The sequence below is a fragment of the Thalassophryne amazonica genome, chromosome 12 (genome assembly GCF_902500255.1).
Source record: "Thalassophryne amazonica chromosome 12, fThaAma1.1, whole genome shotgun sequence".
Lineage (NCBI taxonomy): Eukaryota > Metazoa > Chordata > Actinopteri > Batrachoidiformes > Batrachoididae > Thalassophryne > Thalassophryne amazonica.
The window spans coordinates 10,771,459-10,797,263 of record NC_047114.1 but is presented as its reverse complement, the minus strand read 5'-3'; the positions used below and the strand labels follow the sequence as shown (position 1 = coordinate 10,797,263).

Here is a 25,805-nt window from a genome sequence, read left to right as displayed (position 1 = left end):
AGAGCATGCGACCACTTTCAAGCTGCAGTCCAGGTATTCGAATGCTCAAAAGGTGGTCAGTGTGTGATGTCTGCCCCTGAGCAACGCAAATGGTGTGTGAGTGTGTCGTTGTCCCCCACACCGTGATCCAACATTGTCAAGGTGTGGCTGAGGTGGCAAAGGCTTGAATGGTGGCCGGAGTGCAACAGCTGTCCAGCGCAGGGTACACATCTGGACGGCTGTCATGTTCATGATGGAACGCTGACAGCTGTGGAACACCCATCATGGCATATCCATGTCCCGCTGGAGGTGGAATCATAAGCCAGCAGCGAGCCCACCTTTCAAGCCTTCGCCACCTCAGCCGCACCTCATCAATGTTGGATCAATGGGTGTGTGTGTGTGGGGGGGTGTCAATACACTCGCACGCCATTCTGTTGTCTGGAGGGGGTGGGGTGAGGTGTTGCTGGGGTGAATGGCACACTCCCATGCCATTTGTGTTGCTTGGGGACAGATACGACACTCTGACTGCCCTTTGAGCTCTCAAATACCTGGACTACAGCTTGAAAGTGGTCGCCTGCTCTCTACTTTCAGCCTCACTGCTCAAATCGCCCCACAGTTTCTAAGTGCCCCGCCAGTGGTGTTGGATGTTTGTGGGTGGCACCTGGACTCCAGCCGAGAATGGGTCAAATGGGTATTCACACGCCATTCGCCATCATTCAGCTGTTGGTGTGAAGGCTGCCTCGAATGCACCATTCAGCCAGGGATCGACATGGCCGATGATTTTGTGCAGGCCGCGACACGACTTGTCTAACCTGCATTTGACATGCCATGCAAATGTTGTGAGCATGATCAGATGGCAGTGCGACCTCATCTTGCCCACTGCTCGAATGGGTTTCCGGCGTGAGCAACACGAGAATGTAGTGCATGTGCTGTGGCCAAATGGTTGTGGCGACTGCTGTATGAGGCGTTCGAGGCACCTTCGATTTTTCACGAGTGGCATTCGACTCCTCCTTCATGCGCCATTCAACCTCAACTGTGTTGTGTGTGAAGGGCTATTACATTTAAACAGTACATTCATTCTTATAATGTTCTGTGCTCTCTCATTATTTGGTCATTACACATTTGCATCAATTTATGCACATTTGTACAACATTTAATTGTTTCCACTGCTGTGTGAGCACAATATGGTATCACAACTCTCACGTGGTCACACTGTGCGTGCACACGAGCATGCACAAAACTGTCGCCGCAGGATCGTATGGCATCCATACACAGCTGTCCCTCCCGACAGCAGCTAGAATTTTTTGAGGTTTACCAATTCGTTTTTTTTTTTATTTCAGGGTTTTTGGCTTGGTTTTCATTTGCCCAATTTCATGTTATATGTGAAGGGGCCATTAACTTGCCCAGCTCTCCACAATTTCTCTTATACTCACTCGACTGGTAAGCACTGAAAGCCGAGATAGGCATGTCCCAACTTGTCCTCTAACACTCCGAAACGGAGGTGTTCCTTTGTCTCGCTTCATCAGCGAATCGGTCGTGATGCGCGAAGCCTCCACTCGGCTTTCCTTGACAAAATCTGTTGTTAAAAGTGAAATCTGCCGGAAAATGGCTGATGTCCAGCTCTTGTGATAACCAGAGAAATTGCACACGACGGTCCCGGTTCCACACAGCCATCCGTTTAGAAATGATGTGGTGGTGTCTGCCTCTCGATGGCGGCTCAGAGCGCGGCGCGCCATGCGCCATTGTGGGCCGTCCTTAAAGCTGTAGTAACACTCCTTATTCTCTGTGAAGCCCGTGAAATTTTCACCGAAAGCCAGATAAATTTTTCGAATGGTTTCCAGCTGCCTGTCTCTAACAGTTTCTGAAAAAATTCTGATGGAAAAAAAGCCCAAATCATTCCGCCATTTCCTTGCAATGAAACAACGACGAGAGGGGTGGAGCAGTGCTCACTGAAAGCCTGCCCACAGGCGAATGACACAACCAACAGGCGTGGAAAAACTCACGCATGCGCACGAAGGTTCAAGCTTGGCTGACGTAAAAACATATGAATCAAATCCATATAGTTTTTGAAAAAAATAAAAAGGTACGATACTTTTCTAACAGACCTCGTATAATAATCTCATTTTAATCACCTTATTTTATTATTAATCACTTAAACAGTGCACTTCTCCTTGAGGTAGCTTGAACAGTCAAGTAATAATCTACCAGACCTAAAAAAATGTACAAATTTCCATGTTATTTTATTTGTCTAAAAATAAATGCCTAAGGTTCCATATGTTAAACAAGAAATTATCTAATCTGAAATAACAGGTGGTTTTAATTTATAGATGAAAGTTTTCTACAGAACCATTTATTGATTTAGCTATTTTAATTCCAAGTGTTCTAAAGTTTTTTAAACAGTAATCAGAAATTTTGACAACAAAAAACATTTCCAAGGATTTTTCTTCAGACACGTGGTTTCTGCACTGATCTGTGGTTCAAATCCCCGCCTGACTGGAAAATCACTAAAGGCCCTTGGGCATGGTCTTTAATCCCATATTGCTCCCGGTGTGTAGTGAGCATTTTGTATGGCAGCACCCTAACATCGGGGTGAATGTGAGGCATTATTGTAAAGCACTTTGAGCGTCTGATGCAGATGGAAAAGCGCTATATAAATGCAGTCCATTTACCATTTGTACAGATCAGTGGTTTCTGCCAGTAGTATTCCTATTCCTGTTCCTATTGGACAGCGTGAAGCTACGTCACAGCTCAGAGCGTCGAAAGTTCAAAAGTCAACTTGAAAAGTAAAAGGAAAAAAAAAAAACTTCCATTTGCGTCCTGACAATCCTCAGTGTACCCCTCTGATGCTTTATCAGTGTTCAACAAGTTCAGAGCAGCACAGTGAACGTGAATGAAGATGGAAGCTCTTTAAGATGCGCTACTAAATGTGATGAGTGTGCACGTCGCTCGTGCGCACACCATCTCTCGCTCCGTTTTGCAAACAAACGATCACAGGACAGTTTGTTTTTTTCTTTTTGTTAATCAGATGACAGATCGTCGTCCTGAGGACTTGGTCAGCACCGAGTCCTGCTGCGCACGAAGGATGACTGAGTATGAGTTTCGGTGGGAAAGTGTCCATCATCCTCTTGTCATTCCATTGAGGCATCAGGCTGAGCGTGTAAACACACAAACAACAGTTCTACGAAAGAAACTTTGCGCGCGTAACGCCCCCCACCTCTGTCTAGGTTACAATTCCATCTCTTCTTCCCAAATTCACTGCGCAACTCTTGTTCCCTTTTCTCCTCTGGAATTGGTTTCAGCCGCACACGTGTGTGAGAATGTCCGGTTGACATAACATCTTATGTTATTTCGTTTGTTCAATTAAAAAAAAAAAAAAAATTAGGTTTAACTTTGACCCCGTCAGCCTGTCGACAAGCGGCAATGCACGCTCACGTCAGAAGCGTCGCGTCAAAAGCCGAGCTAAAGCGACGCTTCTGACGCCTCTAAAAAGCAACGTGTCTCACGCCTCTGACGCTTCCAACGCATGAAAGGCCCATTACTCTGCAATAATGAGCTTGAAATAGCACTGATCAAAATAATGAGGATAAAATCTATCTCGGATTCCTGATCGGGATGCAACGCCCGAATTCGATCAAGTCTGAAACCACGTGATCGGGCCCGATTTCCGATCACGTGATCGGATTGGGACATCCCTAATTGCTGCTTCAATGCTGCACAGTTATTTTGATGCAAGGTAACAGTTAAATCTAAAATTAACATACAATGCAGAGCTATCATGCTCAGCAATGTGCAGTGGCTGAACATGGGGCAGAAGTGGGAGATTAATACAGTTTGCATGAGGCGCATAGCTTAGTGTGGTAATACCCCCAGGTAATAACCACCAGGTTAGCGCATAGGCTACATAGGGTACATGAGTATGTGTGTGCATTTGGCTACTTTGTGCACTTGTGTGATGGGCCGTGTCTGTATCCTGATGTAGTCTGCAGAAACTGGGTATCATCGAAATACCGTAGTATAACACACAAATTTGGACTGCTATTGTAATAAATCGGGCCCCATTTCCTCAGTTTTGGAAATTGGGAAGACGTTCTGTGCCAACAACTGGAAATGGCTGAATTCTTTCTGACCCAAGTATTAGTCAGAATTCAATTAATTATTTTGTTCTCAGGCTGTTTTAGTTCACACTTCAGCTTTCATCCAAATGCTTGAACACAGCACAATGGATGAGCTAAATGGTGCTTTGGCATCATGGTGCGAGTGTTTAGGGTACAGTGGAACATACCTGAAACATGGCAGAGAAATGACTGTTTCATAGAATCTCCATGTGGCAATAAGGTCGTCCCTGATTGGATTAGTGGAATAATATCGCCAGGCAGACTACAAAACAGCAGAGAGCAGGAAAAATACAATTACTGCAAGTAACAGAAGTATTTGTGTGTGTATTTCACACTCAGCCATCTCTCAGAGGACCTGTTGGGTATCGACTGGTTTCAGGTCAAAAAGGTTCAGGTTTTCAGCAGCAGCATTTTCATGAGGATCTGACTGTTGGCGCCACAATGTCTCATGTTTCTTCTTTGTCGACATTTTTCTCCTCAAATTAAAGTAGAGTCAATGTGGGGAGGAAATGGGCACCGGGTTTGAGAGGTTTTTGGTCTTTGGGTTTTCTCGAGGAACTCTGCACCACTTAACCACAGCTCAGGATCAAAGGCACCATTTATTGATTCAATAATTATGAGACGCCTGATCTTTGCTACTGAAACTATCAGGAGGTACAATTCTAAAAGACTACCCCGCCAAACATGCTAAAAACCACCTGTTTTAAGAAAACTAACTTCAGCTTAGCCACTTCAGCATACCAACAGCAACACAGAGAGCTGCAAATACAACAAAACCTTTCACAATAAAAGTCTTTAATGTGCAGTCTCCACTGCTTTGATTTTAAAAGGCTTTTACGGTGAAGCGCATTCAGGAAAAAATTTTATCAGCTGGCCTGCCGAATGACAAACCGGAAGCAGTTTGTTTTTGTTTCGCCCAGGTTTGTGTACATGAGAATTGCGCATATGCAGTAGGCATGTGGAGATTAATCAATACAAATTGGTATCTAAATACAAATGTGTGCAAAGTGAGTGCATCGATTCAACTGACATTTGAAATTGTGTTGCATCGCTTGCATTGATTTTTTCCAAGGCAGGGTGTTTATTGGGAAAATGATTATTTCTCTACGCTGATTGCAGATTGCAGCAGGTCTACTTGAAGCAAGGAAGGAAGCAGCGCTTCGATCTGCTGTTCTCTGCTTCTGTGCTTCGCTGTTTTCGCTTAGAGAAAAGAAATAAACACTATATGGACACAGACCCTGTCTTTTATGGTTTTAAGACAAACGCTATGAAATCTTCAGAGCTGGTGACACCCAGCATTGGCCCGGCATGATGCCTGGCCTGTGCAATGGTAAGGCCACCCTGCAGACGCAGACAAACCACTCTGCATAAAGGGGAGGGTTTAATTAGTGATCTCACCTGTTGATGTGATTGTGAGGAATGAAAACCTGCACAGTGTGTTTGGTCACAGTTTGAGAGCACTGTTATACTCAAACTGTTCTACCGAGCTTTTGGGCTGATATGCCAGACAGCCAGCCTTCACTTACTGTATCAGAATCTGCACCATACACGTCTTTCAAGGGTTTCCCACTGACACTTGTCTGTTGTCATGGAAACACTCAGATGTGGTTGTGCTGCACAGTGTTGTCTCACCTGGATGAGCCCCGCAGCTGGATGTCTGCGCTTCTCAAAGTGTTTCTGTCTGTGCTGCTCCTGGACCTTCAGAGCCAAACCTGAACCAAGAATCCCCTGCAGCCACAAAATACAACAGTCAACAACACTGCCCCCTATGGGCTGTAAAGTGCACTGGGCATAAAAACCACCAGGAATAAAAATCTGTAGGACTTCTTTTTTTCCTGATATGTACACTGGTCCAAAATCAGGGCTGATTTAAAATTTCAATTAAAAACTAATAATTAAATGTAGACTCAGCATGCAACAACTTGATTCATTACAAACTGTCACATTCTGCTCAGAAACAGCAAACTTCAGTTAGCAACTTTAAAAATGTATATTTCAAAAATTACAAATTTACTGAAAAGTAACTGTTTGACCCAGGAATAAATAACAATTATAATAATGTCCATACAACACAATTCAGATATATACAAAAATAAATATTTCAAGAAATAATACAAAAGATATATATAAAGCATGAAAATTAAAAGACGAGAAAAGATTAAAAGAAAATTACAGATACATTGACTACGTTTACATGACGTTAATATTCGGGTTAAGGTCAATATTCCTGTTTCTAAATCATTAGGAATAACCCGTTTACATGCTTAAGCAGACAGAGTTACTCCTGTATACATGGTCATTGGTATCATTTGGAGTATCCCCATCTAAACAGCGATGCACGTCTTCCACCGGTGCTTCATTTGGTCTGGCGTTTGTGCAAATCCTGCTTCGTGTAAAACCCCTCACTGCACACTTTTCTCAAACAGGCATTAACATTTTCTTACTTTTCTCGCCTGTGTAAACACTCTCTTTTTTCTTCTGGGTGAGTAGATGATAAACAGACACACACAGAACACAATGCGCATGCTCTCCCTTCACTCACTGCCTCCGGGGGTATGGACGCGGGACCCGCAAAGAATCCAAGTCATGGCCACGCAGCTGAGACCCTGCGGCGCTGTGGATTTTTTCCGCAAGAAATCTATCCTCGCGGGCTGCCTCCGCATCAAAACAGCGAGCGTAGTCTCTGGACCTGTTGCCAGATTTGGCGCATCTCCGCACAGCAGAGAGGGGAGCGGTGTGAGTGTCCCGCTGCGGCGCTTACCGAGCCCGCAGACTCAGTAAGCGCATCGGAGGCAGAGCAATCGAGGTGATGCCGACCGGTGCCGCGACCGGCCCGCCTGATAAGGACGCAGAACACAATGCGCTGTTTCTATCTTCTTCTGTGGTGTCTGGTGGGTTGCGTGCGCCTCATACAAGTAGTTGCCGTACTCAAAAGACCAAGATTCCTTGCGGATAGGACATGCGCAGAACACAAAATAATGTTCCTTTCTATGGGGATATCCCGATGCGCGTTTATATGACCTGATATTTGGGTTAGAAAAGGAGTAACCCAGGGGTCTTATTCAGGTTTTTAAAAACTGGAATATGAGCATATTCGTGTTTTTGCGGGTGTTTACATGGCCGTGCGCAACCCGGTTATTGCTAATATTCCAGTTATGAAAGGGTTATTGGCTGCATGTAAACGTAGTCAATGTTTAAAACAAGTCCACATTTTACACTGTAGCAACATAGTAAAAAGATTATTTTATTTAACATCTGTTGATTTAAAAGCTCACAAAGGTCTTGGCAAACTGAGCCATAAAAAAAAGAATTTCCTGTCCATAAGCCAGTTTGTTTGCATAGTGAATAAGAATTATTTTTAATATTATTATTTTTATTTACTGTCTACCTACTGCAGGCAAAGCGAAGAAAGACACTCCGATCAGAGTAAAGGTTCCAGCTAACAGTCTCCCAGCCCAGGTCTTTGGAGTTTTGTCTCCATAACCAATGGTGGTCAGCGTGATCTGCAACATGATAAAAATCAAACGTTAAAGGTTTCAGTTTTCCCCTGTGGCTGACTTTGATCTGAATGACTGATTGTGTTTTTGTTCTTCTGTTCTGCAGCTTCACAGCTGATAGGGACTCCGTGAAACAACTCACATGTCAATGAAATCTGTGAAACAAAGATATAATAATATTAATATAAACACTGCAGCCAAGGACTGTTCAGCTCTGGCAGAGGAATGCGCTCTCTGAGTGCCCTTCTCGTCTGGCAGAACGACAGCCTGTTGGTGTTACAGCGCGTGTTGTCTTCCCAACAATCTTTTCTGCCATCACAAAGACAGACATATCTGAGAAATTATGAGCTTCAACATGAAACACTTTGGCCCATTTGAAAAGAAGGGACTTGTGAAACAGCAAGGAAACTAACAAGCACTAATGGTACAACATTCATCTTTAATTAAAATAAGTTCTCAGATCATATGAAAAAAAAGATTGGTCTGCTAGTGATAGAATCAATAACTCCATCCATCCATCTATCTATTTATTTATCTATCATACTCTTACACCGTGTTCACACCGGGCACGACGCCACAAATTCGTTTCCTTCGTCTGGCACCATCGGCCATTGTGTCGCTCTGCTTTCGCTGTAAAAATTTGCCCCAATGCGTCATCAAACAGGAGGCGCTTCCATTCCGCTCGCCGGCTGTCAGTCAAGTCACCATGGCAGACCTTGATCACACGGAGCGAGTTGCTATGCTCTATTTGTTGTGGAAAGCTGACAAACGTCGCCAGGGGTGCCATCCCAGTGTTCAAAACATCCTCACGAGACATTCTCAGTTCGGGGAGTTTCATTATTTGCTGCAGGAGCTGGATGACAGCTTATTTGCTGGATGACGGCCGCTTTCAGCAGTCCTTCCGCCTCTCCTGTCCTGTTCAGGCGCACACATGTGAACAATGAAAAAAAAACAAAAAAAACTGGCTGCTACCACTGCTGCTCGCTCTCCCCTCAACCTCTGTCATCATTGTGTTATAAACCAGTCACCATTTGTTTTATTCTACATCTGTGTAGTTAATCAAATTATTTTCATGCATGATTCGTTCGCACACGCACATGTAAACAAAGAAAAAAAAAAACTGTCTGCTGCTGCTGCTGCGCTGCTTGCTCTCCCCACAAACTCTCTCATAATTGTGAAATAAAGGACAAAAGGGACACAAGTCCTGCTCACAGGCTGGCTGCCAGAGACAGGACATGTCCACATCAAGTATAAACTCCAGACAGCTACACGTCATTACATATCCAGTCCCTGATTGGTCATCATGGCACGACAAGATGAAAAAGTTCAGATTTTTCAATTTGGGGAGGAGGGTGACGCGATGCGATATTGTGCCACAAATGTGCCAATCGCTCAAAATCACTTCATTCGCAGTGCTTCATTCGCGTGTATCGCAATGCGTTGTGTGGCTTGAACTTTTGTGGTGCCACAGCGCGTCCTTCCACAGGGATTACATGGCAACCTGTTGCTGCCATTGCACGCATCGCGCCCGGTGTGAACGCAGCATTAGAGGTGCTATGTATGTGGCCTATGTATGTGTATCAGGCTGGGGAGATCATGATATTTAATTTTGCAACACAAGAATCAATTTTTAAAAGGCCAGAATCACTATAATTCTGAATCACCTGTTGGTGGGAATTATGTGGAAATGTACTACCACTTCCAGAGCAGAGGACGTCATGTATCATGGACCTAATCTAAATATTATGTGATGTCACCTCCATTTCAAAGAGATTACAAAAAATTTCCCCGGACATCAAAGTGAGCACTGATGAAGAGTTACTTCAAGCAGTGACAGAGAGCACAAGAATTAAGGACGGTGCATGTCTTTGTATGTATACAGGTTGAGGAGCACCGACAGTTCAAAAGTCAGACGTGTTGGATTGATGTGGAGAGTCTGAGCACTGGGCCGCCTGGAGATGCAAAGCAGTGCCCAATTTTCATTTCGAGTACAAAAAATAATGCAACATGGCAAAAAGTTTCCTGGATGATGTGCAGCAGCACACATAATGATAGTGATATCATTATGTGTGACCAATTAAGTCAGCTCATTTTAATAAAGAGAACATATTTATCTGGAGGGAATTCGATTGGGAATATTTCATTTTCCTTTTAATGCCATCTACAGGAGGAAGCATACGTGCACATTAGGGGTGTAACAATACACAAAAATCACAGTTCGCTAAATACCTCGGTTCTGAGGTCACGGTTTGGTTCATTTTCGGCACATTATGGGAACAAAATGCAAAACGTAAACTTGCTTGTTGTTTAAACCAACAATTTATTGTAACATTATACAAACAGGAAAATAAAATAATTGCAAAGTGCTGCCTGTTAATAAGTTAAATAAAATGTTCTCAAATAAACAACAAATGTATGAAATATTATTAAAAAATACATTCCTAGTAAACAGCTTTTAACAAAACCTTTCCACAAGTAAAGAGCAGCACAACGGTTCCAGTATGAAGCCCTGTTCAATTTTATTCAACCTTCATATTTTGTGCCAGAAAAATTAACTTGTCCAAAACTGTCACACTCTATAAGGGATTTTTAAAGAGAATTAATGCTAAAGAATCCTTTTGACTTTTGTCAATTTACAATTTATTTTATTTTCTACCTCTTTCTACTACAACCCCAACCTCCAATGAAGTTGGGACATTGTGTAAAATGTAAATAAAAACAGAATACAATGATTTGCAAATCCTCTTACAGAATACAATGATTTGCAAATCCTCAATACACCACAAAGACAAGATATTTAATTTTCAAACTGATAAACTTTATTGTTTTTGTGCAAATATTTGCTAATTTTGAAATGGATGCCTGCAACACGTTTCAAAAAAAAAAGTTGGGACGGGGCAACAAAAGACTGGGAAAGTTGATGAATGCTCAAAGAACACCTAATTGGAAACAGGTGAGTGTCATGATTGGGTATAAAAGGAGCATCCCCAAAAGTCTCAGCCATTCACAAGCAAAGATGGGGTGAGGATCACCACTTTGTGAACAACTGCATGAAAAAACAGTCCAACAGTTTAAGAACAATGCTTCTCAACATTCAATTGCAAGGAATTTAGGGATTCCATCATCCACAGTCTATAATATAATCAGAAGAATCAGAGAATCTGGAGAACTTTCTAAACGTTAAGCGGCAAGGATGAAAACCAACAATGAATGCCCGTGACCTTCGATCCCTCAGGTGGCACCGCATTAAAAACCAACATCATTGTGTAAAGGATCTTACCGCATGGACTCAGGAACACTGGAAGTGGAAAAAATGTGCTGTGGCCTGATGAGTCCACATTTCAAATTGTTTTTGGAAATCATGGACGTTGTCTCCTCCAGACAAAAGAGGAAAAAGACCATCCATTGTTACCAGAGCAAAGTTCAAAAGCCAGCATCTGTGATGGTATGGGGGGGTGTTAATGCCCATGGCATGGGCAACTTACACATCTGTGATGGCACCATCAATGCTGAAAGGTACATCACACATGCTGCCATCCAAGCAACGTCTTTTTCAGGGACGTCCCTGCTTATTTCACCAAGAAAATGCCAAGCCACATTCTGCACATGTTACAACAGCGTGGCTTCGTAGTAAAAGAGTGCGGGTACTAGACTGGCCTGCCTGCAGTCCAGACCTGATGCCCATTGAAAATGTGTGGCGCATTATGAAGTGCAAAATATGACAACAGAGACCCCAGACTGTTGAACAACTGAAGTCATACAACAAGTAAGAATGGGAAAGAATTCCACTGACAAAGCTTCAACAATTAGTGTCCTCAGTTCCCAAACGCTTATTGAGTGTTGTTAGAAGGAAAGGTGATGGAACACAGTGGTAAACATACCACTGTCCCAGCTTTTTGAAACATGTTGCAGGCATCCATTTCAAAATGAGCAAATATTTGCACACAAAAAAATAAAGTTTATCAGTTTGAACATTAAATATTTTGTAAAACAAAAAAAGGAGAGTTCTCCATGCTTCTGTATAGCACAAACAAATCTGGTGTAAACAGATAGAATTGATTTAATAAGGTGCCGAAAACATGTTTTTGGCACCTTATTAAATCTTCCAGCACCTATTTCTCTGTTGCACCAGCTGTTTTTCTCTTTTATTAAATATTTTGTCTTTGTGGTGTATTCAACTAAATATAGGTTGAAAAGGATTTTCAAATCATTGTATTCTTTTTTCATTTACAGTTTTCACAACGTCCCAAATTCACTGGAATTGGGGTTGTAACAGTTCATTTAATGTTTGTTAATATATCTTTTTAAATAAAGTTTTGAAAACAAAAACATTGTGGGAGAGTCAAAAAAGTGAGTAAAACCACCTTAAAAATATTTAGAACCACAAATAAACTTGATTCTTGGTTTGTTTATTCATTTTGCCATTAAAATTGGCCATCACTTATAAAATAAAATAACGTCTCAAGGCCAGGGCTTCTCAAAGTCTGGGGACTATTTAATCACAGCGCAGCAAACAAGGTCAGTAGGCTGAGCGAGTCTGAGTGAGGAGGATTGTAGATAACCCTCCGCTCAGTGCTTTCAGGCTGCTGCAGGCTGCCGCTCTGTGACAACAGAGACGAGACTTTCACTTTCAATCGGCAAACATCAGAAAAGTCTCCAGTAAAGCCAGGAAAAGTAGTTAGATTTATCGCTAGTCGCTTTTGAGAAAATAAGTCGACAAGAGGGTTTGGAAAGTTGCCAGATTTAGCGAGAAAGTCGCAAAGTTGGCAACACTGAACATAAACACACGCAACATGAACTCGCCAGTGATGCAGCCTTATACCGAACCGAACGTCCCGTACCGAACGGTTCAATACAAATACATGTACCGTTACACCCTTAGTGCACATGCATGAGGTTATTAAGTGTGGTGGACAGAAATGGCTGGACACAACTGCACGACTTGAAAACACAGCTCTGTAGGGTAAAATGGTTGAATAAAGAACTTAGCTGGGGTCAGTACACAGTAAGGCAGTCCAGGAGAAGCAATAGCACAAAAATCATCAGGCAAGCGTGTGGTCAAACAAACAGGCAGGTGATCCGAAAACATGAGAACAGAGCTGGAGAGAAGGCACAAGGCGCACCAATCTGGTGAGAAAAAAGTGCAACCAGTGGAGCTTATATATACCCAGGTGATGAGCTACAGATTAGGAACAGGTGTGTGGAATGCACCAGAACAAGGGTGTGGCCAGACAGAGTGACATGCCCACCACCAAGCACCAAGAGACAGGTAAGAGAGATAGGGACAGAGAAAGCCCAAGCAGGAAAGAGAGCAACAAGAGAATAAAGACCCACAGAACACATACACATAAAATAACTAAAATCAAACACAAGCATATACCAAATCCTGACAGAGGTTTAGAAATGATCTTTGATCTGATCCACTTGCTTGATGCACACTAACATCCATAAGCTGTCTTCAAATCACTTCAGAGGCATGGTTACAAAAAAAACAAAAAAACAGCAGTTATTTATTTATTTATTTTTAGATTTAGAAGTGTTTATTTCTCACAAACCTTTACAAAATATATGATAAACATATTTGATTTAGACAGAAAGAAGTTGTTTTGGAGCATTTTCCACCATATTGGTTTATTTTGTTCAACAACCAGCTGATGTCATGCTGCCTTTCTTTACTCTGACTGGCTATCACTGTGTGCTTCCCAGCCTCCCTCGTGCAAGTTGGGGAAAGTCCCCACATGATCCGATGTCGTGATCAAATGTAGATCATGGTGATCTGATCATTGGAATTTCTTCCCTTCAGGGGATTTTTTTTTTACAGAGTGTGAATTTTGATCATATTGGCAACATCATATTATGAATCTTTATTTAAATGCTAAGTAGTTCAGGGGTAGTGACCAAGTGTCTGGAAGGTTCCCAGTTCAACAAACCCACCCCTGCCTATTTTCCATAGAATATTCTCAGTATAATTGCGTCAGGAAGATCATCCGACGTACAGGAAAACCTCTGCCAAATCAACATACAGATCCACCTTGGATATGCTGTGGCGACAAAGAGTGAAAAACAAGGGAGCAGTCAAAGGGATTTACTGAATGAAATGTGAAAGAATAAAATTATACTGGTGCCAAAGAAAATTTGTTAAATGGCATATCTTAAAACATCCAGAGGTGGTACACCTTTTAAAATAAAGTGGGTGTGGAGGTACTGTCTTGGATGAGATGTCTCTTAAACATTGCACTGAGGTCTGGGACAGTGCCTAAGGAGTAGCAAACTGGGGTGGTGGTCCCCATATTTAAAAAGGGGGACCAGAGAGTGTGTGCCAATTACAGGGGCATCACACTACACAGCCTCCCTGGTAAAGTCTACTCCAGTGGCCTGGAAAGGAGGGTTCAGCCGATAGTCGAACCTCTGATTGAAGAGGAACAATGTGGGTTCCATCTTAGTCATGGAACAACCGACCAGCTCTTCAATCTCACAAGGATCCTGGAAGGTACCTGGGAGTATGTCCATCCAGTCTACATGTGTTTTGTGGACCTGGAGAATGCCTATGATTGGGTACCCTGCAAGATACTGTGGGAGGTGCTGCGGGAGTATGGAGTGAGGGGGTCCCTTCTCAGGGCCATCCAATCTCTGTACTCATAAAGTGAGGGCTGTGTTCGGGTGCTTGGCAGTAAGTCGGACTTGTTTCCTGTGGGGGTTGGTCTCCACCTTGTCACCAATCCTGTTTGTGATATTCATGGACAGGATATCAAGTCGTAGTCGGGGGGAGGAGGGTTTCTGGTTTGGTGGGCTCAGGGTCTCATCACTGCTTTTTGCAGATGATGTGGTCCTGTTGGCTTCATTGGCCGATGACCTCCAACACTCACTGGATCGGTTCGCACCCGAATGTGAAATGGCTGGGATGAGGATTAGCACCTTTAAATCTGAGGCCATCGTTCTCAGCAGGAAACCGATGGATTGCCTACTCCGGGTAGGGAATACGGTCTTGCCCCAAGTGAAGGAATTCAAGTACCTCTGTGTCTTGTTCACAAGCAAGGGGACAATGGAGCATGAGATTGGCTGGAGAACTGGTGCAGCAGGGGCAGTGTCGCATTTGCTCTACTGTACTGTTGTGACGAAAAGGTAGCTGAGCCAAAGGCAAAGCTCTCAATCTACTGGTCAATCTTCGTTCCTACTCTCATCTATGGTCATGAGTGTTGGGTCATGACCGAAAGAACTAGATCGCGGGTACAAGTGGCTGAAATGGGCTTCCTAAGGAGGGTGGCTGATGTCTCCCTTAGAGATAGGGTGAGAAGTTCGGTCATCTGTGGGGAGCTCGGAGTAGAGCAGCTACTTCTTCACGTTGAAAGGAGTCAGCTGAGGTGGTTCGGGCATCTGGTAAGGATGCCTCCTGGGTGCCAGACAGAGGTGGCCAATGTGGCCCGGGAGAGGGAAGTCTGGGATCCCCTTCGAGAGCTGTTGCTAGAGCTGTTGGTGATGCTTTGTTTTAATTAAACAGTCGGATTCCCCTGGTCTGTGCCAGTTTTAAGTCAGCTTAAACAACGTACAGCTTAGCTGAGGAAAACAACCTCAACCTATTCCCAAATTTTAAACAGGTAAGAAGCTTGGCTCACTGGCTTGGAGCCGGGTGTGGAAGGCAAGCCTCCTAGTGGGCCATTTTTGATAAGCAGAACTGGTGCTGCGGGATGAACCCGATCTCGGGCAAGCAGTTGAAGATGAGTGATGAGACCCCCTCACACACAACCTCTTCAGTGGACAAAATAATGAATGTTGTCTTTGTACTATGTGCAGACACACGACAACTTTGCTGAACTCAGCGACCTCCAGCAATGACATACTAAGAAAATCACTTATTGATCCACGTAAGATGAATTCATCTTTTCACACAAATACCACTTTGCTCAAGGACACTTCAGTGAATGGATCCTTGTCAACTCGCCAAACTGAACTTCTGTGACTGAAGGTCACGTCTTCATTAATGATCGAAAAAAAAAAACAGTGTCAGCGCCTCGTTGGCCCGAGGCCGTTCATTAGAGATGAAGCTCAGCTGCTACTCAAAAGTTCTGGACCGGCCCACAAACACTGTGTCCTCCAACAGCAGACTTAAAGTTCTGAATGTCACACACAGCAGAATCTTAACATTACTCAGAGACAGATATAACTTGACTCATGCCAATATTCAGCACTCCTCACAGAAGAACAATGAACAAGGACATTCAGGAACTTTTCCAAATTCAACACCAAAATTGCAAAATAGTGTGATGAACTGAAAAAAAAGAACTGTGGAAAAATAAATAAAAGTTAATTAAAGGTGTGTCAGACATACCAGCCCCCACCACAGCGCGTCAGCATACGTGTCAAAGTCCTGAACTTTGGGCTGAGCAGTCGGATCCTCATGTTCCGGTGACTCCACTGAGACATCGTCCTTCTCAACCAGGTAGACCAGGAAGGAGGCCAGAATGAGGGACAGGAAACCGATGTACCAGGCCGTGATCAGCTCCTACACAAACATGCAACAACCACACACAAGTTAAACAAACTGTGATCCGCTCCTACACAAACACGTAACAAGAACAACACACGAGTTAAACAAACTGTGATCAGCTCGTACACAAACACGCAACAAGAACACACGAGTGAAACAAACTGTGATCAGCTCCTACACAAACACGCAACAAGAACAACACACGAGTTGAACAAACTGTGATCAGCTCCTACACAAACACGCAACAAGAACAACACATGAGTTAAACAAACTGTGATCAGCTCCGACACAAACACGCAACACACAAGTTAAACAAACTGTGATCAGCTCCTACACACACGCAACAAGAACAACTCACGAGTTAAACAAACTGTGATCAGCTCCTACACAAACATGCAGCAAGAAGAACAACAAACGAGTTAAACAAACAATGAGCAATTTCAAAACAAAAAAGCATGAAAAACACACAAGTTAAACAAGCCGTGATCGGCACCTCCACAAACATGCAGCAACAACAATAACAACAACACACAACTTAAACAAACTGCGATCAGCTCCAACACAAACACGCAACAACAACAGACAAGTTAAACAAACTGTGTAGAGCTCCTACACAAACACGCAGCAACAACACATAAGTTAAACACACTGTGATCAGCTCAACCACAAAAACAACACACAAGTTAAACAAACTGTGATCAGCTCTGACACAAACACGCAGCAACAACACACAAGATAAACAGACCGTGATCAGCTCCTACACAAACACGCAACAAGAACAACACACAAGTTAAACAAACTGTGATCAGTTCCAACAGAAACATGCAACAAGAACAACACACAAATTAAACAAATTGTGACCAACTCCTACACAAAAATGCAACAACATACAAGTTAAACAAACAGTGACCAGCTCTTACACAAACACGCAGCAACAACACACAAGTTAAAAAAACTGTGATCAGCTCCTACACAAACAAGCAACAAGAACAACACACAAGTTAAACAAACTGTGATCAGCTCCTACACAAACACGCAATAAGAACACAAGTTAAACAACCTGATCAGCTCCAACACAAACAACAAGAACAACACACAAATTAAACAAACTGTGACCAGCTCCTACACAAAAATGCAACAACACACAAGTTAAACAAACAGTGACCAGCTCTTACACAAACACGCAGCAACAACACACAAGTTAAAAAAACTGTGATCAGCTCCTCCATACACATTCAAGAACAACAGATGAGTTAAACAAACTGTGATGAGCTCCTACACAAACATGCAGCAACAACAATAACACACAAGTTAAACAAACCGCGATCAGCTCTTACACAAACACGCAACTAGAACAACACATAAGTTAAACAAACTGTGATGAGCTCTGACACAAACACGCCGCAACAACACACAGGTTAAAGAAACTGTGATCAGCTCCTACAGAAACACATGGCAACAACACACAAGTTAAACGAACTTTGATCAGCTCCTACACAAACACGCAACAAGAACACGAATTAAACAAAATGTGATCAGTTCCAACAGAAACATGCAACAAGAACAACACACAAATTAAACAAATTGTGACCAACTCCTACACAAAAATGCAACAACACACAAGTTAAACAAACAGTGACCAGCTCTTACACAAACACGCAGCAACAACACACAAGTTAAAAAAACTGTGATCAGCTCCTACACAAACAAGCAACAAGAACAACACACAAGTTAAACAAACTGTGATCAGCTCCTACACAAACACGCAATAAGAACACAAGTTAAACAACCTGATCAGCTCCAACACAAACAACAAGAACAACACACAAATTAAACAAACTGTGACCAGCTCCTACACAAAAATGCAACAACACACAAGTTAAACAAACAGTGACCAGCTCTTACACAAACACGCAGCAACAACACACAAGTTAAAAAACTGTGATCAGCTCCTCCATACACATTCAAGAACAACAGATGAGTTAAACAAACTGTGATGAGCTCCTACACAAACATGCAGCAACAACAATAACACACAAGTTAAACAAACCGCGATCAGCTCTTACACAAACACGCAACTAGAACAACACATAAGTTAAACAAACTGTGATGAGCTCTGACACAAACACGCCGCAACAACACACAGGTTAAAGAAACTGTGATCAGCTCCTACAGAAACACATGGCAACAACACACAAGTTAAACGAACTTTGATCAGCTCCTACACAAACACGCAACAAGAACACGAATTAAACAAAATGTGATCAGTTCCAACAGAAACATGCAACAAGAACAACACACAAATTAAACAAATTGTGACCAACTCCTACACAAAAATGCAACAACACACAAGTTAAACAAACAGTGACCAGCTCTTACACAAACACGCAGCAACAACACACAAGTTAAAAAAACTGTGATCAGCTCCTACACAAACAAGCAACAAGAACAACACACAAGTTAAACAAACTGTGATCAGCTCCTACACAAACACGCAATAAGAACACAAGTTAAACAACCTGATCAGCTCCAACACAAACAACAAGAACAACACACAAATTAAACAAACTGTGACCAGCTCCTACACAAAAATGCAACAACACACAAGTTAAACAAACAGTGACCAGCTCTTACACAAACACGCAGCAACAACACACAAGTTAAAAAACTGTGATCAGCTCCTCCATACACATTCAAGAACAACAGATGAGTTAAACAAACTGTGATGAGCTCCTACACAAACATGCAGCAACAACAATAACACACAAGTTAAACAAACCGCGATCAGCTCTTACACAAACACGCAACTAGAACAACACATAAGTTAAACAAACTGTGATGAGCTCTGACACAAACACGCCGCAACAACACACAGGTTAAAGAAACTGTGATCAGCTCCTACAGAAACACATGGCAACAACACACAAGTTAAACGAACTTTGATCAGCTCCTACACAAACATTCAAGAACAACAGACGAGTTAAACAAACTGTGATGAGCTCCTACACAAACATGCAGCAACAACAATAACACACATGTTAAACAAACCGCGATCAGCTCCTACACAAACACGCAACTAGAACAACAAAGAAGTAAAACAAACTGTGATCAGCTCCAACACAAACATGCTGCAACAACACACAAGTTAAACAAATTGTGATCAGCTCCTACACAAACACGCAACAGGAACAACACACAAGTTAAACAAACTGTGATCAGCTCCTACACAAACACGCAACAGGAACAACACACAAGTTAAACAAACTGTGATGAGCTAATACACAAACACGCAGCAACAACAATAACACACGAGTTAAACAAAGTGTGATCAGCTCCGACACAAACACGCAACAACACATGAGTGAAACAATCTGCGATCAGCTCCTAACAAAAACGCAACAACAACACACGTTAAACAAACTGTGATCAGCTCCTACAGAAACACGCAACAACACACAAGTTAAACAAACTGTGATAAGCTTCTACACAAACATTCAGCAAGAACAACAGACGAGATAAACAAAATGTGATGAGCTATGACACAAACATGCAGCAACAACACACGAGTTAAACAAACTGTGATCAGCTCCTACACAAACACACAGCACCAACACACAACTTAAACAAACCGTTATCAGCTCCGACACAAACACGCAACAACAACACACGAGTGAAACAATCTGCGATCAGCTCCTAACAAAAACGCAACAAAACACGAGTTAAACAAACTGCGATTAGCTCCGACACAAACACGCAACAACAACACACGGGTGAAACAATCCGCAATCAGCTCCTACACAAAAACACAAAAACAAAACACGAATTAAACAAACCGTGATCAGCTCCAACAGAAACATGCAGCAACAACACACAAGTTACACAAACTGTGTTCAGCTCATACACAAACACGCAACAATAACACAAGAGTTAAACAAACTGTGATGAGATCCTAAACAAACATGCAGCAACAACAACACACAAGTTGAACAAACTGTGATCAGCTCCTACACAAATACGCAACAAGAACAACACAAGAGTTAAACAAACTGTGTTCAGCTCCTACACAAACACGCAACAAGAATACAAGAGTTAAACAAACTGTGATGAGATCCTAAACAAAAATGCAGCAACAACAATACACAAGTTGAACAAACCGTCATCAGATCCGACACAAACACGCAACAACACACCAGTGAAACAATCTGCGATCAGCTCCTAACAAAAATGCAACAACACATGAATTAAACAAACCGTGATCAGTTCCAACAGAAACACGCAGCAACAACACATAAGTTAAACAAATTGTGTAGAGCTCCAACACAAACACGCAGCAAAAAGACACAAGTTAAACAAAGTGTGATCAGCTCCTACAAAACAGGTAGCAACAACACACAAGTTAAACGAACTTTGATTAGGTTCCTACACAAACACGCAACACACAAGTGAAACAAACTGTGATCAGCTCCTACACAAACACGCAGCAACAACAATAACACACGAGTTAAACAAACCATGATCAGCTCTTACACAAACACGCAGCAACAACACACAAGTTAAAAAAACTGTGATCAGCTCCTACACAAACAAGCAACAAGAACAACACACAAGTTAAACAAACTGTGATCAGCTCCTACACAAACACGCAATAAGAACACGAGTTAAACAACATGATCAGCTCTTACACAAACACGCAGCAACAACACACAAGTTAAAAAAACTGTGATCAGCTCTTACACAAACACGCAGCAACAACACACAAGTTAAAAAAACTGTGATCAGCTCCTACACAAACAAGCAACAAGAACAACACACAAGTTAAACAAACTGTGATCAGCTCCTACACAAACAAGCAACAAGAACAACACACAAATTAAACAAACTGTGACCAGCTCCTACACAAAAATGCAACAACACACAAGTTAAACAAACAGTGACCAGCTCTTACACAAACACGCAGCAACAACACACAAGTTAAAAAAACTGTGATCAGCTCCTCCATACACATTCAAGAACAACAGATGAGTTAAACAAACTGTGATGAGCTCCTACACAAACATGCAGCAACAACAATAACACACAAGTTAAACAAACCGCGATCAGCTCTTACACAAACACGCAACTAGAACAACACATAAGTTAAACAAACTGTGATGAGCTCTGACACAAACACGCCGCAACAACACACAGGTTAAAGAAACTGTGATCAGCTCCTACAGAAACACATGGCAACAACACACAAGTTAAACGAACTTTGATCAGCTCCTACACAAACACGCAACAAGAACACGAATTAAACAAAATGTGATCAGCTCCGACACAAACACGCAGCAACAACACACAAGTAAAACAAACTGTGATCAGCTCCTGCACAAACATTCAAGAACAACAGACGAGTTAAACAAACTGTGATGAGCTCCTACACAAACATGCAGCAACAACAATAACACACATGTTAAACAAACCGCGATCAGCTCCTACACAAACACGCAACTAGAACAACAAAGAAGTAAAACAAACTGTGATCAGCTCCAACACAAACATGCTGCAACAACACACAAGTTAAACAAATTGTGATCAGCTCCTACACAAACACGCAACAGGAACAACACACAAGTTAAACTGTGATCAGCTCCTACACAAACACGCAACAGGAACAACACACAAGTTAAACAAACTGTGATCAGCTCCTACACAAACACGCAACAGGAACAACACACAAGTTAAACAAATTGTGATCAGCTCCTACACAAACACGCAACAGGAACAACACACAAGTTAAACAAACTGTGATCAGCTCCTACACAAACACGCAACAGGAACAACACACAAGTTAAACAAACTGTGATCAGCTCCTACACAAACACGCAACAGGAACAACACACAAGTTAAACAAACTGTGATCAGCTCCTACACAAACACGCAACAGGAACAACACACAAGTTAAACAAACTGTGATCAGCTCCTACACAAACACGCAACAGGAACAACACACAAGTTAAACAAATTGTGATCAGCTCCTACACAAACACGCAACAGGAACAACACACAAGTTAAACAAACTGTGATCAGCTCCTACACAAACACGCAACAGGAACAACACACAAGTTAAACAAATTGTGATCAGCTCCTACACAAACACGCAACAGGAACAACACACAAGTTAAACAAACTGTGATCAGCTCCTACACAAACACGCAACAACACACAAGTTCAACAAACTGTGATCAGCTCCGACACAAACACGCATCAACAACAGGAGTTAAACACTGTGATGAGCTCCTACACACACACACACACACACACACACACACACACACACACACACACACACACACACAGCAACAACACACGAGTTAAACAAACTGTGATCAGCTACTACACAAACACACAGCAACCGTGATCAGCTCCTACACAAACACGTAACAACAACAACAAATGAGTTGCCTCAAAGCGCTTCACATAGGTAAGGTCTAACCTTACCAACCCCCAGAGCAACAGTGGTAAGGAAAAACTCCCTCTGAGGAAGAAACCTTAAGCAGACCAGACTCAAAGGAGTGACCCTCTGCTTGGGCCATGCTACAAACATAAATTCACAGAACAATTCATGGACGAATACACAAGAAATGCTATTGGCGCACAGGACAGGAGGATCGCCAACACGAATACAACTCCCATCTCTGGATGGAGCTGCACCTTAAACAGAGAGAAAAAACAGAATCAGGCATCAGAAAGACAAAAACATACTGTATAAATTTGTCAGCATTAAACAACAAGAAAAACAGAGAAATACTAAGGTGATCGCCGGCCACTAGCCCTAAACTTCACTAAAAGACCCAGAATTTAGGTAAAGTTGAGGCCGCAGCCCGCTCCAGTTGAGGCCGCAGCCTGCTCCAAACAATCCCTGTTAAACTGAGTTAAACAATCCCTGATCAGCTCCTACACAAACAAACAACAACAGATGAGATAAACAAACTGTGATCAGCTCCTACACAAATATGCAGCAAAAGAACAACACACGAGTTAAACAATCCCTGATCAGCTCCTACACAAACAAACAACAGATGAGTTAAACTGTGATCAGCTCCTACACAAACATGCAGCAAAAGAACAACACACGAGTTAAACAATCCCTGATCAACTCCTACATAAACAAACAACAGATGAGTTAAACTGTGATCAGCTCCTACACAAACATGCAGCAAAAGAACAACACACGAGTTAAACAATCCCTGATCAACTCCTACACAAACAAACAACAGATGAGTTAAACTGTGATCAGCTCCTACACAAACATGCAGCAAAAGAACAACACACGAGTTAAACAAACCGTGATTGCTACTACACAAACATGCAGAAACAACAACACACAAGTTAAATTCATGATCAGCCCCTACACACTCAACAACAGCAACACACGAATCAAATCAAATCAATTTCATTTATATAGCGCCAAACCACAACAAACAGTTGCCCCAAGGCGCTTCATATTGCAAGGCAAAGCCATACAACAATTACAGAAAAACCCCAACTGTCAAAACGACCCCCTGTGAGCAAGCACTTGGCGACAGTGGGAAGGAAAAACTCCCTTTTAACAGGAAGAAACCTCCAGCAGAACCAGGCTCAGGGAGGGGCAGTCTTCTGCTGGGACTGGTTGGGGCTGAGGGAGAGAACCAGGAAAAAGACATGCTGTGGAAGAGAGCAGAGATCAATCACTAATGATTAAATGCAGGGCGGTGCATACAGAGCAAAAAGAGAAAGAAACACTCAGTGCATCATGGGAACCCCCCAGCAGTCTAAGTCTATAGCAGCATAACTAAGGGATGGTTCAGGGTCACCTGATCCAGCCCTAACTATAAGCTTTAGCAAAAAGGAAAGTTTTAAGCCTAATCTTAAAAGTAGAGAGGGTTTCTGTCTCCCTGATCTGAATTGGGAGCTGGTTCCAGAGGAGAGGAGCCTGAAAGCTGAAGGCTCTGCCTCCCATTCTACTCTTACGAACCCTAGGAACTACAAGTAAGCCTGCAGTCTGAGAGCGAAGCACTCTATTGGGGTGATATGGTACTATGAGGTCCCTAAGATAAGATGGGACCTGATTATTCAAAACCTTATAAGTAAGAAGAAGAATTTTAAATTCTATTCTAGAATTAACAGGAAGCCAATGAAGAGAGGCCAATATGGGTGAAATATGCTCTCTCCTTCTAGTCCCTGTCAGTACTCTAGCTGCAGCATTTTGAATTAACTGAAGGCTTTTTAGGGAACTTTTAGGACAACCTGATAATAATGAATTACAATAGTCCAGCCTAGAGGAAATAAATGCATGAATTAGTTTTTCAGCATCACTCTGAGACAAGACCTTTCTAATTTTAGAGATATTGCGCAAATGCAAAAAAGCAGTCCTACATATTTGTTTAATATGCGCATTGAATGACATATCCTGATCAAAAATGACTCCAAGATTTCTCACAGTATTACTAGAGGTCAGGGTAATGCCATCCAGAGTAAGGATCTGGTTAGACACCATGTTTCTAAGATTTGTGGGGCCAAGTACAATAACTTCAGTTTTATCTGAGTTTAAAAGCAGGAAATTAGAGGTCATCCATGTCTTTATGTCTGTAAGACAATCCTGCAGTTTAGTTAATTGGTGTGTGTCCTCTGGCTTCATGGATAGATAAAGCTGAGTATCATCTGCGTAACAATGAAAATTTAAGCAATGTTGTCTAATAATACTGCCTAAGGGAAGCATGTATAAAGTGAATAAAATTGGTCCTAGCACAGAACCTTGTGGAACTCCATAATTAACCTTAGTCTGTGAAGAAGATTCCCCATTTACATGAACAAATTGTAATCTATTAGATAAATATGATTCAAACCACCGCAGTGCAGTGCCTTTAATACCTATGGCATGCTCTAATCTCTGTAATAAAATTTTATGGTCAACAGTATCAAAAGCAGCACTGAGGTCTAACAGAACAAGCACAGAGATGAGGCCATAAGAAGATCATTTGTAACCTTCACTAATGCTGTTTCTGTACTATGATGAATTCTAAAACCTGACTGAAACTCTTCAAATAGACCATTCCTCTGCAGATGATCAGATAGCTGTTTTACAACTACCCTTTCAAGAATTTTTGAGAGAAAAGGAAGGTTGGAGATTGGCCTATAATTAGCTAAGATAGCTGGGTCAAGTGATGGCTTTTTAAGTAATGGTTTAATTACTGCCACCTTAAATGCCTGTGGTACATAGCCAACTAATAAAGACAGACTGATCATATTTAAGATCGAAGCATTAATTAATGGTAGGGCTTCCTTGAGCAGCCTGGTAGGAATGGGGTCTAATAGACATGTTGATGGTTTGGAGGAAGTAACTAATGAAAATAACTCAGTCCAATCGGAGAGAAAGAGTCTAACCAAATATCGGCATCACTGAAAGCAGCCAAAGAGAACAATATGTCTTTGGGATGGTTATGAGTAATTTTTTCTCTAATAGTTAAAATTTTATTAGCAAAGAAAGTCATTAAGTCATTACTAGTTAAAGTTAAAGGAATACTCGGCTCAATAGAGCTCTGACTCTTTGTCAGCCTGGCTACAGTACTGAAAAAAACCTGGGGTTGTTCTTATTTTCTTCAATTAGTGATGAGTAGTAAGATGTCCTAGCTTTACGGATGGCTTTTTTATAGAGCAACAGACTCTTTTTCCAGGCTAAGTGAAGCTCTTCTAAATTAGTGAGACGCC

General features: G+C 42.1%; 1 protein-coding gene across 1 annotated transcript in view; it reads right to left on the bottom strand.

Annotated features, from left to right (window-relative positions):
* The window catches only part of kcnq3 (potassium voltage-gated channel, KQT-like subfamily, member 3), a 273,404-nt gene that overhangs the window by 37,776 nt on the left and 209,823 nt on the right, over nucleotides 1-25,805 (bottom strand). The window contains 4 exon segments of the mRNA XM_034183094.1: nucleotides 4,262-4,356; nucleotides 5,727-5,822; nucleotides 7,487-7,597; nucleotides 15,918-16,091. Coding sequence (XP_034038985.1) covers nucleotides 4,262-4,356; nucleotides 5,727-5,822; nucleotides 7,487-7,597; nucleotides 15,918-16,091 — 476 coding nt within the window.